The following is a 14,935-nucleotide window of genomic DNA, read 5'->3' on the forward strand; positions in this document are numbered from 1 at the left end:
AAAAAATAAAACATAATGAATTCGTTCAGACAAAACATAATTACGATAGTATGAAATAATCCAATAGGTTTTGTAAATCATTTTATCATTATGAAATTAAAAAAGAAATTGGTGAAATCATGTTAAAAAGATCATTCAAATGACACAATGACTTGCAATAATGACCTTTTGTTGTGAAAGCAATCAACATAAAGTAACATGTTATAATACCGAGTATATTATGCATTATTTCAATATAGACCAATGGTAATTTTTTATTGATTATTTTAGTTTATTAATTCCACATCAAACTGCCCTATTAAATATTGAACACTCTGCGTCTCCAAAGCCTAATGGGTGTAATATAGTTTAATTTTACAGTCTTATCTTCTATTATAGGCGTAATTAGTTCGTGATTAATACATTATATTCTAACTTGTATGACGTAATATGTCATATGGGGCAAAGAGGCTCTGCTGCAGGAAGTCCCGCCCTCTCAGAGCCCCATTGGTTTACAGACATGCCAATCAAACAACAGCCATGTCTAGATTATGGGTCAGATAGAAGACCATCGGTTTTAATCTGGTTGACTTCAGCTGTTTTATTTTTCCGTCACACCTTTTGGAGATCCACCTCGGATACAAACTGAGCTCTTTAGAGGGACGCAGACGGACTAAACTCTCCTGCGCGGCTTCATCTGCGCCTTTTGTCAGCAGAGATATGGAAACATGATGTTTACAATTAGACGCTGAAACAATTGAAGGCGCGTTTGTCGAGCCATAAAAAAATAAAATAAAAAGGGTGTTTCCATAACCAGGCTGTCAAATATCAGAGAAGCGTAGATGTGATTCCTTCCCTTTTAGGACGGCGTTCAAGATCAAATCCATCCAAATGATGTCCGGAAAGCATTTCAAGGCTCACGAAGTGAGCTGCTGCATCAAGTATTTCATCTTCGGTTTCAACATCATATTTTGGGTAAGTCCCCTGCTTGCTGTATGTGACTTCAGGCCTGGCATTCTCAGCCTTTTTATCCCCCATTAACAGCTGCTGGTCTCGTTTCGTGGCGTGTGATGCTTTGGTTGGTTTTCATAGGAGACATTAAAGGTTTCACTCCTGCAGTATGCTCCTGTGCACTTGCTCCCTCTGCCACCTATCAGCGCGCTTTTGTTTGTGTATTCAGCACCAGATTGAGAGGAGCTCTGGTGATGAAGGGCTTTCCTAACGGTACCACCACTTGTTTACATCAAGGCACCCTCATATCATCCGAATACATCTTATTGTAGTGTCACTGATTTTTGGGCAGATAAACTGTAATCAGAGCTGTCATCATCTCTGATCATCCTCTGCTGAGTGACACAAGGAAAACAAACACCTTCTCTCATGCTTTGGACCGACCAGGAAACTCACCACTTTGGGCCTCCAGTTACCACTTAATTTTTTTTAATCTAAACTGGAGATTGGAATCTCTTTTTTTGAGTGATACCTGGCATAGATAGCATACCATAATAAGGTTTCAGAGATTATAATTTCAAGCATGACTAAAACAGACAATTAGAAAATACAGCAGGTTGAAAACAGACAAAGGACTACAGAGACATCCACCTTCGGAAGAGCAACAGTACTGTTCAGTAACAGTTGTTGTTTTTTATAAGGTATTTGAGCTTTCACACGGAGATAAAATCATGAATCAATGCCGTGTTCTGAAGGTTTTTTTTTTCAATGATCAGGACACAAAATAGGAGAAAGCTGTTCTGAGCAAATCTTGGATACCCTGTAGAGCTGCCATGTAGAGGAGTGAAAGTCACAACAGCTGTTGGTAGGAGTGAGGAAATAACAGATAAGAACGGGGTTTACACCACTGTAAATGGAAATATGTCATTACTGCTGTCCCTATAAGCTCATGAAGGCCATGAAGCCAGATCATACAGCATTAACTGCATTAACTGGTGGTAATGCACCAATAAACTGGATGCCAACTGCCGTAAAGCATGAAGAAGAAGAAAAAGAAGATCATACAGTGTGTAGTGACGTGTAGGGGATAATGAGACTGATATAAGACATACTGAACTGCTACACAGAGTCCAGGCAGTGAAGTGTTGATGAGGCAGCATGCATGTAAATAATGATCTCATAGTGAGAGCACTTAAGAACGTAGCCTGTACAAGTGTTTTCTTAATTTCCCAATTAATGCAGGCTTGTTACAATCAGAAAAACCCAGTCTACAGTTTCAGTTTTTAAACAGTACCTGGCTCAGTGTTTTCCAGTGCAGAAGGGTTGGGGAAAGGAATGCTTTATCAAGGTGGTGTTAGGGAAAACAAACTAAATTTATTGATGCTATTAATATTTACTTGATTGATGAATTGGCGACAGAAAGCCAGCCCCAATTATTTGGATAATCGATTAATAGTTAAAGAAACAGTCAGGTGGTTGCAGGTTTCCAAATGGGAGTATTTACTGCTTCTCCAGTTTGTATATTAAGCATAAGCATAAGGCAGTTTATTGTCATTGTAAAAAAATACAACGAAATTGAGTTGGCAACTCTTCAGTTCAGCAGCAGAACAAGGTAAAAGATGTATAAAAACAACTCGGATAAAACAAGACATTACTGAAATAAAACAAGACATTAATAAATACATAAAAGATAAAACACAAGCATCAGCATCTTTAAAGTGCAAAGTGCATTGTTAAAGTGTAATTTTTTATTTTTTTATTAGAGTAAGAAGAAGAATTTGGGTTCAGGACTCTTAAACAGAGAAATCAAGACATCACCTTGGACAAAAGCCAAGCGATTAAACATTCAATCGACAAAATAATGGGCTGATTATTCAAGAATGAGACTAAATGTCTTCTGCAGCACTAATATGGATGAGGGCTTAAAGTGCTGCAACAACATTATTTTCATTATTAATTGTTCTACCAATTCTTTTTTTAGATCAAACAATGAAGTACTTAGTCAAAATGTCAGTAAATTGTTTAGCCCGACCAACAGCTCAAAACTGAATGAGGAGTTTATTAAAAGATTAACATAATTAATAAACATATGATTAATACATTATTACTGTTAAAGACTAATAATTACAAATAATTCCAATTTTGGAATTTGCACAAAACAAATCCCATAATAACTGTATAGCACTTTCCAAAAACAACTTACAGTGTGCTTCACAAACACAAATGACCAAATAGGGTTAAATTAAAGTAGACATAATACTTTAATAATAGTATCCTGATTCCTGCTTTTACAGTGTAGGTGGAAACTTGTACAGTCATGCCATCATAATACATTCAGGCTGTTTAAGATTCATTCTAACGTGGGAGCCTCCTGCTGCTTCTGCAGACTCAGATCAGAAATATTTTGTCATGTACCCCAGCCAGGAAAATCTCTGTGGTTTCTCTCTGTGTTTCTGTGTCATGACTACTTGTTGAAAAATAATCCTGCTCTCTTGTCTCTTTCTTCGTCTCTGTCAGTTCCTTGGAGTGGCGTTCCTCGGAATCGGGTTGTGGGCATGGAGTGAAAAGGTATGTCTTTGTATATTGAAGGGACAAGAAGCTGCATTAATTCATCTTTTCACTCGTAGACATCTGCAAATATTCACGTACATTCACCATTTTTCATTCATACCCATTTGAAATGGTCACAGCGGCCTTGCTTAATCAGAAAGGAATGTGATGCTTTCCTGTGGGACGCCCTCGTGAACAATGGACTCTGAATGGATCTGATGAATTTCACAGATTCATTCATTGTGTCCTCTCACTGCTGGGGCTAAAAAAAAAAAAAAAGCCGACACAGTCTCGTGAGAGTGTCTTGACTTTCACTGAAGATCATTTGAAGAAGATTGAACAAGATAGTAAAAAATGTCTAGTTTCCTAAACCCCTAGGCGATGTCCTCAAATGTCTTTGTACTGTATGTATGGACCAACTGTCCAAAACCCAAAGATATTCAATTTACTGTTGAAAAAGTGCATGTTCTCACATTTGAATGCTGAAAGCCAAGAAATTGTGCTTGATAAAAAAAAAAATTAAAGGAATAGTCCAGAACTTTTCTTGTCAAGAGTTAAAGATCTGAGGCCACTCGCATGTCAGCTTAGCACAAAAACTAGAAACTGATAAACAGCTGGCCTCGGTCTGCCCAGATGTAACAAAATACACTTAACAGCACCTCTGAAGCTCATCACTTTACGTGTTATATCTTTTTTTGTTTTGTCAGTATACAAACCAAAGTGTAAGACGTTACGTATCATACGGCTCTTTGTTGGCTGCAAGTGGTTGTCTGTCAACCAGGATTTACTCGAAGAAAACATACTACAGTTTAAAGCTCTTTTTTTTTTTTTTTACACTTGTACACAAATGTACACAATATATTTATTAGGTCCCTTTTAAAAGTGTGATAGGATTTCTTTACCACGGGCAGAACCACAGTTGTTTCCCTTTTTTTTTTTTTCCCTCTGTGCTCTCTTTGTGCTAAGCTAAGCTAACTGGATACATATTTACTGTACAGACATGAAAACAGTGGCAATATTTGCAACTAATTCTCAACTCAAAGAATGTGAATTAGCATATTTCTCTACATGTTAAACATTTTCTTTAAGCTAAAGTCTAAATACTTTATTCATTTTCTTTTGGTTGATTTTATTAACATCTAATTTCATAAGCTCTGATGTCACATTGTTAAAGTTGCGTTTTGAGAGAGGTTGATACATACAAGTCAACAAATTATTTCTTTACTTAGGAATAGTTGAAGTGAGGACATTCAGTGGACTTTGTTGTGATTTCAGTTTTGAATGACGTGACCCTTCTGACCCGTCGCTCTTTTGTTTCTTCACCAGGGGGTTCTCTCCAACATCTCATCCATCACCGACCTCGGGGGCTTCGACCCTGTCTGGCTCTTCCTCGTGGTCGGCGGTGTGATGTTCATACTCGGGTTTGCTGGTTGCATCGGAGCGCTGCGGGAAAACTCTTTCCTGCTAAAGTTTGTATGTTCCCCTAAAGGCTTTCTCAGACATTTTTCTGTCTTCCTTGGCATTTCTTAAAGTCAGAGAATTGTGAATGTTTGTGTATTTCAGTTCTCCGTGTTCCTGGGCATCATCTTCTTTCTGGAGCTGACTGCAGGAGTCCTGGCCTTTGTCTTCAAAGACTGGATCAAGGACCAGCTTAACTTTTTCATTAACAACAACATTCGGGCCTACAGAGATGATATTGATCTGCAGAACCTGATAGACTTCACCCAGGAATATGTGAGCGCTGTGTTTCTTTATCCACTCTACTGATTTCACTCCACTGTTATTTTTACCTTGTGTTATCCATGGTTCTTCATTTCCGTGGGACATTGTTAACATATACGTGAGGCTTCTTTGTCTATTTAACCTTGTAGTGGGAGTGCTGTGGGGCTTTTGGAGCTGACGACTGGAATTTGAACATCTACTTCAACTGCACTGATTCGAACCCGAGTCGTGAGAAATGTGGTGTGCCGTTTTCCTGCTGCACCAAAGATCCAGCGGTATGTCTTTCTATGTCACACCCTGTTCATCCTCATTGTGGTCAACAAGCACATGGGTGTAATTTGGTGTGTTTGTGTCTCAGAGTAGGAATTTCGACTAAGTAAATACATTTTTAAGTTGTTGAAACCTTCAGACTGCTGCTGGTTTGAGCGGAAATAGTGAAGTTCCTCTGTGACAGATAGCTTGGTTATCTGTGTCCTCCAGAAGGCTGGCTGACGCTATCAATTATCATGGCTGCCGTCCAACAGGACATTCAGGCCCCTGTTTAGTCCTCTCAGGCTCTGCCAGCACAGCAAAGTCTGAAAGCAGATGGGAGGAGATCTTGAGCAAGGCGTTTTTTTTGGATAAAAAAATACTGTAACTGTTGCTCTCTGTGCAAAGCATTGACAGCTGTGTACTGCAGCGAAACAGACTTGTTTCACTGTAATAAAAGTTGCAGAGAGTCTTTTATTTTCTAACCCGGGAATGCTGTTCTACCAAGGTCATCTGCTTTGAAAGAAACATTACCAATTATGCAAACTGTTAGTGTTAAGATATAAAATAGCCCTTTAATAACACATGATGTTCCCAGAGGTATCATTTAAGGCTGAATCCTCAACCGCATTAGAACATTTTCAGGCTGAGCCTTAAAAATTTTAGGTCTACATGATGGCGTCTTTGAGGGCAAGTCCAAGTCATGTCTTGTCAAAGCACGTCTCAAGTCAAGTCTTAGATCTTCATCAGCAAAGTTGCAAAGTATTTCATGCCTCTGAATGCTGACTATTCAAAGGACACATAATTAACGAAAACAGGCTTTAATTTTTTTTTTAATATTTATCAAATACCATAATAGAAGAATATGGGCTTAGGTCCCTTAATAGTTTCTGATTTCCCTGCCTTGTTTGTGACTCTCGAAATCCCATGTTGCCCGGCCAAGACATAAATATAAAAAAAGATGTCACAAACATATAGTATTCATTGATAAAAATGTAAACATCCTAAAACAAACGAGCATTGTGGTTTTTAAAGATGTTACTCAACCATGAGTAAATAGTACCTTTCTTTGTTTTTAATAGTTTTTGGACAACAATAGAGCTTTAGGCCACTTAAGAACGAGATTCTCTTTGTCAGGCTTTGACCACACAGGTGATAGATAATTAGTTGTATCAACATCATTCATATTCCTCATGACATTTGTTGACCATAAAGAAAATATAGAATACTGCCAGGCTTTTCCTTTAAACATTTTTCAGAGCTGTGACAACAGTGTTTTACTTTAGATGCATAACTTGAGATCAAACCCTTTAATTAAGATTTCACACTATAACTATAACCTGCCTGTCAGTATCTTATTTATGGTTTCAGGATTTCAGAGGCCAGAACTTCTGCCCCACAGTAGCAGGGTCAAAGTCGAACTTCAAATCGTGTTTTTTTTTTATTTTTTTTATTATATCTGACTCAAATCCAAGTTTCTAATCTGAAATGTGCTGCCGTGGTGTTATCTTGTGTAATGAAGGTTGAGTTGATTGAAAGTGCCGCTGTCCAGAACACATACATCCAGAAATAAAACACTAATGCAACGAACAGCAGTGTTCCTAGTGAACTAAAAGTGGAGTTTGAGGCAAGCAAACATATAAACATGCAAAGATAGTTTTTCTGCAAAATTGATCACAATAATTATTAAAACAACCAAAATAATGACCTGAAAATGGCCCTTTGTTTACATTTTTCTCAATGTTGTATTTCCAGTTGCCCTGTTATTATGTTTTGAACAATATGAAACCATCTTCTCTTCACAGGAGGATGTCATAAACACTCAGTGTGGATACGACATTCGAGCAAAAACGGTGAGCTGCGACCGCAAACTTACATACATTTATAACAGAGACCCTCATTTAAAAGGTAACTGGGAATATAAAAGAGGAGGAGCTGTGAATTGCTCTGGTTTATTTTGCCTTGAGCCGGTTTATTTGACTGCATGAGGTCATCAGGTACTCCACCCTGGAAACATACTGAAGGAGGACTATACTGCTTCAATATGTTTCTCAACTCCTCACTCTTCGAACTACAGCAGCTGGCTCTCCATCAGTACTCCGGGCCGTGTGGTATTACTCATGCGGCAGCAATGCAGTGGGAATTGAAACCCCTCCCCCATTAGCTTTGGCCGTGCTCCACTGTAGCATAATGTGCTCCACTGTAGCATAATGTAAGGAAAAGGCCCTGTTTGTTTTCTTGACTTCACATGTGAGCAAAGCAGTTTTAAAGAGAGTTGGAGCAGGAGAACAGTGAGCCGAGTGTGTGTTCATAACTGGCTAACATTATATCAGAGGGATTTTTATTGTGAACGGCTTTTGATGAGACCACAAAATGGAGAGGGGAGTCGTGTGCTAAAATAAAAAATAACTACGCTGTCAGGATATACAAAGCAAACTCAGGCCCAACACAACTATATTTGAAAAGGTTTTTCATCATCCTGTGATTATCAGGCTGTAGGTTTGGTTTGACCTGTAAATGTTTTGTCAGGACTCTGAGCAGAGGACCTTCATTTACATCAAAGGCTGCGTACCACAGTTTGAGAAGTGGCTTCAAGACAACCTGACAGTGGTGGCAGGCATCTTTATTGGAATTGCATTACTGCAGGTGGGGAACTGTGCGAGCAGGAACACATCTGGTCTGTTGATTTCTAATTAACCTAACGTGTTTGTTTTTTTTGTTTCTGGTTCCAGATTTTTGGGATCTGCTTAGCGCAGAATCTCGTGAGCGACATTGAAGCTGTGAGAGAGAGTTGGTAGGTAGCAAAAGTTCATTCATAGAAACACAATTTTATTTCGGATGCAACTAATTATTTTTCATAAATCAGTCATAATATAGTAATAAAATTACATTTTGAATTACATATGAGCCTGTTTGGCATGTGCAGTGCTAGTAGCAGGGCTTTACAGATGGCATTGGTTTGTTTTATAGCCCAGACTGAAATATCTTGACAGCTGCTGGCTCATCATAAAGTTTCATACACACATTTTAGATCCACAGACAAGGTCCTATTGACTTTCCCTGTTGCGCCACAAGCAGACTGACAGTTTTGCGTCAAAGTATCCAGACTTTTAACTATTGCATTAAATGTCACATAATTGGTTATGTCATGACTTATCAGGTGCCATCGGCAGGTCCAATGTCTAATGTCACGGTTCAGTTCAGGCGAGCCAAAAGCACGACACAGGAAACAGCCGGCAAAAGTTGCAAACCGATTTACTTGAGGTTGCAAAGGTTTTCATACAAGCTTGCTGAACCAGACAGGGAGTAAAACATGGCAGCCAGGCACAGAACAAGAACTGGCAGGGTACAAAAGAAGCACAAGGTAATAGGTGGACAACAATGACATGAAAACCAAGTGACAATCTGAGAAATGAGGCATGGGGGTGTAATGAGGGAAGTGGAAACAGGTGAGCAGAAGACGGGAACTAGGAGCAGGTGAGGTGGGCAGACAGGTCACATGACGGACAGAAACACTGAGGACCTTTGGTGGTTGGAAAGGCTGATACACAGGAAAACAAACATGGCTAAAAGCAGAGATGTGACAATCCAGAACTTTGGTTTATGATCAAGAACCTGCAATCACTTTTTGAATGCTGGCATGTTGGCATTGTCAGCACATTAGCATGTTGTTATTAGCATTTAGCTCAAATCCCTGCCATGCCAAAGTACAGCCTTAAAAGCTTTGGAGATTTTCATCTTTTTCAGGGTCTGTACGCTTTGCAGGTAGATGAAGATTTGCCAGAAACCCTTAATCTACCTCACAGTGCTGCTCACAAATCTTGGGATCAATTTTGCATTTTATGTCTTGATTTTATTGCACATGTTTTAAAATCTGCTTTCTCTTTTTGTGCAGTTTGTTTACCTAAGATCTCCAGTTCTCAAAGGCATGAAGGATGTAACAGGTACATGAACAGATTTCTTCATTAACATTGCAGTATAAACTGTTGAGTGATCACTCCCCCGCCCCCGTGTGGACAGTGTTTGTACTGACATGTTTTTTTTTTTTTCTTCAGGACTCTACAGTTTGGACGCTGGCAGTGAAGGGAAATTAATCAGATATTGTGTCCAGGATGAAGAGTCTCATTCACATGTAAATAGTAAATTTTGAAATATTTTTAGAGTTATTCTAAATGAAGCGCAACCTCTGAAATGCAGTTTGGTTTTCACAAAATAAATTCAGTTGACTCACCAGATGTGGACTGTTGGTATGAACCGGTCATTGGTCGACTAGTTCAAGATTCTCCTCACCTTCCACTATCTGTGTGTTACCGTTTTTAAAATCCCTGTGGCAACAGGAAACAGCAACAACTTCTTAGCTAACAATCTATACATGTTGAAAATGGCAGATTTTGACAAAGTTTAGGATCCTGTAATAAGGCAGGTCTGCTTGTTTCTTATCAGTTTTTGTGGTGATTTTGCCATTGTAATACTAGGGCTCACCTCTCTATGTAAATGTTCCACCCTGACACTATCTTGCAAAGGCACCATCACTGGATCCTGAGCTTAACATCATCCAAGATGCTTGGGATTGATTTAAGGAGATACTTACTATAGCCCTTATATCAGAATAATGTGGGGGAAGTGCAACCATTCTCTCCTTACAGCAGAGAATGACCACAGTATAAACAACTACGTAAGGGTAACGCCTTTGTGTAGAAACTGAACTGAGGAAAACGTAATTTCTTTTGTGAACAATAAATGAAGGTGGAGTTCACTTTGTCTGAGGTCGAGCTTCATTTAGAGAAAAAGGGCCTTGGTTTTATATGTCTCTCAACTGCAGTTTTTAACAGCTGCATGAAAGGTTGTGTACAAAGATAAAGGTGATTCTGGAAATGCACTGCATGCCTCTTGTCTCCTGACAGGACATTGGCTCTCCTATCTGTATTTCATTAACGTGAAGTATTTTTAAATATATGTAAAATAGTCACTAGTTTAGATTGAAACGGCTGGTTAGCACTTTGTTGAATGTTTGATGGAATCTACTTAAAGCTTTGGAGAATTAACTTTAGATTTATTTACATCTGTGAGATGATCATACTCATTCAGACACAGTTTGTCAGCAGAGTTTTGTTGGGCTATAGTTACATGTAGTATCATGAAGAGACGCGATGGATGTGGTAGGCTTTGTAAAGTTGCAGTTTGAAGGAGTTTTTGTAGTGACATAAAATAATACTAAAAGAAAGCTAAAGATGTGGCATCTAATCAAAACTCAGCCTTAAGCACTTTAATCTTTCTGAAGGAGTGATGAAGCTCATTGCAGCCATTCAGCTTTTGTCAAGACAGACTGTTATTTTAGTCGAGCAGCAACCACTGGAGGGGGCACTTTCCATAAAAAAAAAACTGCATTTGTAATTTCATGGTGCTCCATAATTGTCAAATACTTTGTTGTAAAAGCAGCTTGACAGAAAATGTCTTTCAGCACATTTTAGGTGTGGTGCCCTTCCTTGCACATGTTCTTACTGTTGATTTGTGTTTGTTCATTCATTTTCCTCTGTGCAATTGTTACCGATATGTTTCTTTGATGAAATCTGCCTGATGTTGATCAACCTTTGTTGTTTGTTGAATTTTCTTTTCCGTTTTAATTTGTAAGTTTTCACTCTAAATTTGGGCTTCAAGATATTTTCAAGGCATGTTGGTACTGTTTGTTGGCACTTAATCTGAATTTAGTAATGATTTATAGCCTACATACACACAGTACTTGAGAGTAGAGCACACAGGCTCTGGCACCAGCATTACTTTCAATTTAAACATTGATATTAGAAATTACCACAAAGCATGTAAACTTGTGAAATTACAGCAAGTTTCACACAACTTTTCCTTTTTCTTCTGCAGCCTTGATGAACTGACCACCCTCTTACAAAAAGATGCTAAACAGTATTATTCAGGTTGGTTTTTTTTACAGTAAAGGATATAAAGCGGTCAGTTATCCTTTTTTTTTTTTTTTTTCCACTAACAGCTTCATATGATTGTCAGTGTTTACTGATCACACTCTTTTGTACCACTTAGTGCCATATTTGTGATTTCTACATACTCCTGATTATAACTATACTTTTGTTTCATGTGTGCTCCTAATTCTTGTAAATAACTCAGTTGTGTCAAGATGTAAATATATATCTGAATAAATGTGGTTCTTTGTATACTTCTGTCTTTGTAGGCTTTATCAAGATAGTGAGATCATGTTTTGCTGATCTCAGCCAACATTTTACAATATTATATACAGTTTAATGCAGCTTAGTCTCAGAAGAAGTGATACTACATGCAGGCAGGGAAACATGTCCATTATTGCTCAAAAAATAAAGAAAATGTCAGAACAGCAACAAGAATAATTGCACTTTTACAACCTCCTATTGACAGTGAGCCACTCGTCTTTTTTATTTTTTATTAAGTAAATACACTTAATGATGATGTGGTTGTTGATAAATTATTACAGTAAACATTAATTTCGGTACTGCAGAGGAATTTTCTTCTAGTCAAACGGTTCTGCTACCAAGAGTGAAGAATTACTCACTACCTCCATCTAGTGTTTAATAATATATGATATAACGTATGATTTGATAACTTATTGGTCATCAATGGCTAATGAACAGAATTAAAAGCAGCACTTGTTTTATCAACCGTATATAGACATTTATAGTAGGTTCTATATATATATTTACACACACACACACACACACATACACACACACACACACACACACACAGAGGCATAAAAATGCCTGGCTTTTTTTCACTCCCACTCACCATTGTTGTTTTCCGCATGCAATCTCACACTGACAGCATCTTGTGCGTAGATTTGAGTGCACATATGTGCACGGACGCACACACTTTTATTTCAACACATCACAGATAATTTGTCGTTTAGATACCCAGCTTTGATAAGAGTATCTGTTTGCTGTTATCGGGCATTGATTGCAAACTTACGATGTGACCTTTGCCCAGAGTCCTCTGTATTATTTCTGGTCCTTTTCTAGAAAGCGAACAGCAAAGTCTTTTGCATTGTGATACTTTTCAGTACTTTGACAGTAACTTAAGTGTTTTAATGTACCACATGTGATAAGATAAGTTTGTGTCATTCATGTACGTACCCTCCATCTTATTCTTTTTTTTAATCCTGCTTCAGAAGTCAACAAAAACAGTAATGTTTCATCTACATTTCTGCATAAAAATTAAAAAACATCAGAATTCCACACAAGTCCTAAAAAAAGAAAAAGAGAATCCAATTAAACAAATGGCAGAAAGATATATATATATTTGGTCATTTAGTTATTGGGGAAAATAATCCAGTTTTACACATCTGTGAGTCGTAGTAAACCTCCAGGATCAGCAGTTTATTTGAAGGTTAAATTCAGGTGTTTTCAATCAATGTGACGAAAATCAGGTGTGAGCGGGCACCCTGGTTTCACACCATGTTTGTGGAAGTGTATACAAACAAAGATTTCTGAGAACATCAAAAAAAGTTATTGAATTTCATCAGGCTGAAAAACGTTACAAAACCATCTCTAGAGAGTTTAGCCTCTACCAATCCACAGTCAGACTGTCAGACTGATTGGTGTACAAAGTTCCCCAAGAGCAAAGTGTGTAATAGTTCACAAGGTCTCAAAGGAACCCAGGTTAACTTCTATGCAACCGACGGCCTCTCTCACATTAATTAGTGCTGTTCATGAGTTCACCATCAGGAGAACACTGAACAATAATGGTGTGAATGGCAGGGTTACAAGTAGAAATCCCCTGCTCTCCAAAAAAACCATCGCTGCCCATCTACAGTTTGCCAAACATCACGTGGACAAGCGAGACAGCTGTTGGAAAAATGTTTTGTGGACTGATGAGACACAAATAGAATTTTCTGGTTTAAAAGAGAAGAAATGTGAAATATGGTGGTGGCAGTATCATGGTTTGGGCCTGTTTTGCTTTCCATCAATGATGGAACAATGAATTGTGAATTATACCAGTGAATACTGAAGGAAACTATCAGAACATCTTTCCATGAACTGAGTCTGAAGAGAAAGACAATGAAGCACACGTCCTTCAATCAAAGGGTGGTTCAAGAAGAATGAAGTGAAGTCGTTTTTGAATGGCCAAATCAAAGTCCTAACCTCATTTCAATAGAGATTTTGTGAAAGGATTTGAAATGTTTAGTTCATGTGAAGAAACCAACCACCATCCCAGAGTTGAAGTTATTTTGTTTGGAGCAATAGACTAAAATTCCTCAAAGCTGATGTGCAGGATTGATCAACAGTTACTGGATATGTTTAGTTGCAGTTATTGCAGCACAAGGGAGTCACACCAGATATCGAATGCCACTCACAGTTGCAATGTTGGATGATTTTCCTTAGTGAATAAATGAGCAAATATAATCCTTTTATCTCTTGTATTTAATTGGGTTCTGTTTATCACATTTTAGGATTTTAGGACTTATTTAAGCAGAAATATAGAAAATTCTACACTGTTCACAAACCGTGGCACACCACTGTACATACAGTCTGTGGTTATGACATACATCTTGCTACTTTATCTTGAGTTCAGTGATGATCTATGACAGATACTGCGAGAAACCCAGCAGCAGCTCCTGACTGCTGGCTGGAGTTGGAAATTGACAGAACTAGTAGAATTATCTACTGACCGAACTGCTTCCTATGAGTTGGAGACGTCTTGTTTTGTGACAGCAGAGAAATCATCAGTTAAGGAGAAATATCTGTGCTGGAGATCACAATCTCATCCCACAGAGACAAACACACTAAGATCAGTGCTGAAGAGCGCGTCTGTTTGTGTTCAGCAGATTCATCTGTAGAAGCTCTGAACTGGTAACCATTTCAGAAGAAGACAGTCTCCAGCAGCAGACAAACACTGACATCCACTGGCTGCTCAGTCACATTCACATCTGCTGTTGTTGCTGATTAGAGTTCAGTGAGAAAATGTAACTTAGAACATTTACTCAAGTACTGTGATCAAATTTAGTTTTGTGATATATTCATTTGATTTATTTTATATTTCAGTTTTGCATCCTCTAAACTGATTTGACAACTGCAGCTTTTATATTTTACAGATGAAGAGTTTACAAGAAGTACAATGCATACTGTTTAAACAGCTATATATTGTAGTCACCAGATGTAATGATATACATGATATAACAGTAACATGGCTGCATAATAAATAGGCCTACTTTGTGTACAGATATTTAAGTACATTTTATGTTTATGTACTTTTACTTGCATGTTTTGAACACAAGTCTTTTACAAAGAGATCATTTTTACATTTTGGTATTACCATTTTTATTCTTTTTCAAACAATGTTGTTGTCTATTTCATTTTCTCTCCTTTCTGTCCTGTATTTGCAGTAGATTAGAGCTGAGGATGCCCACAGCATCGTCAGACTGAGCAGCAATTACACATATCAGTCTTGTGGTAAAACTGCTGTATTATCCAGCAAATTAACATTAGTAGAT

General features: G+C 38.0%; 1 protein-coding gene across 2 annotated transcripts; it reads left to right on the forward strand.

Annotated features, from left to right (window-relative positions):
* The first annotated feature begins 517 nt into the window (after positions 1–517).
* On the forward strand, positions 518–11,632 carry LOC138209099 (tetraspanin-5). 2 transcript variants are annotated; one of them, XR_011179136.1, is made up of 11 exons: positions 518–954; positions 3,448–3,498; positions 4,807–4,953; positions 5,044–5,214; positions 5,352–5,477; positions 7,257–7,304; positions 7,981–8,097; positions 8,184–8,245; positions 9,347–9,395; positions 9,507–9,583; positions 11,326–11,632. XR_011179136.1 is itself a non-coding variant. In XM_069167462.1 (10 exons), exons 1-9 carry the CDS (start codon positions 871–873, stop codon positions 9,357–9,359), a joined length of 819 nt encoding a protein of 272 aa, XP_069023563.1. In that variant the 5' UTR covers positions 518–870; the 3' UTR covers positions 9,360–9,395; positions 9,507–11,632. The 2 variants fall into 2 exon arrangements, 1 of the variants encoding a protein (XP_069023563.1); XM_069167462.1 differs by having other exon boundaries at positions 9,507–11,632.
* The last annotated feature ends 3,303 nt before the right edge of the window (positions 11,633–14,935 follow it).

This window comes from Embiotoca jacksoni, unplaced genomic scaffold, assembly GCF_022577435.1.
Source record: "Embiotoca jacksoni isolate LCO1_2020_lvr unplaced genomic scaffold, fEmbJac1.0.p SCAF_4, whole genome shotgun sequence".
NCBI lineage: Eukaryota > Metazoa > Chordata > Actinopteri > Embiotocidae > Embiotoca > Embiotoca jacksoni.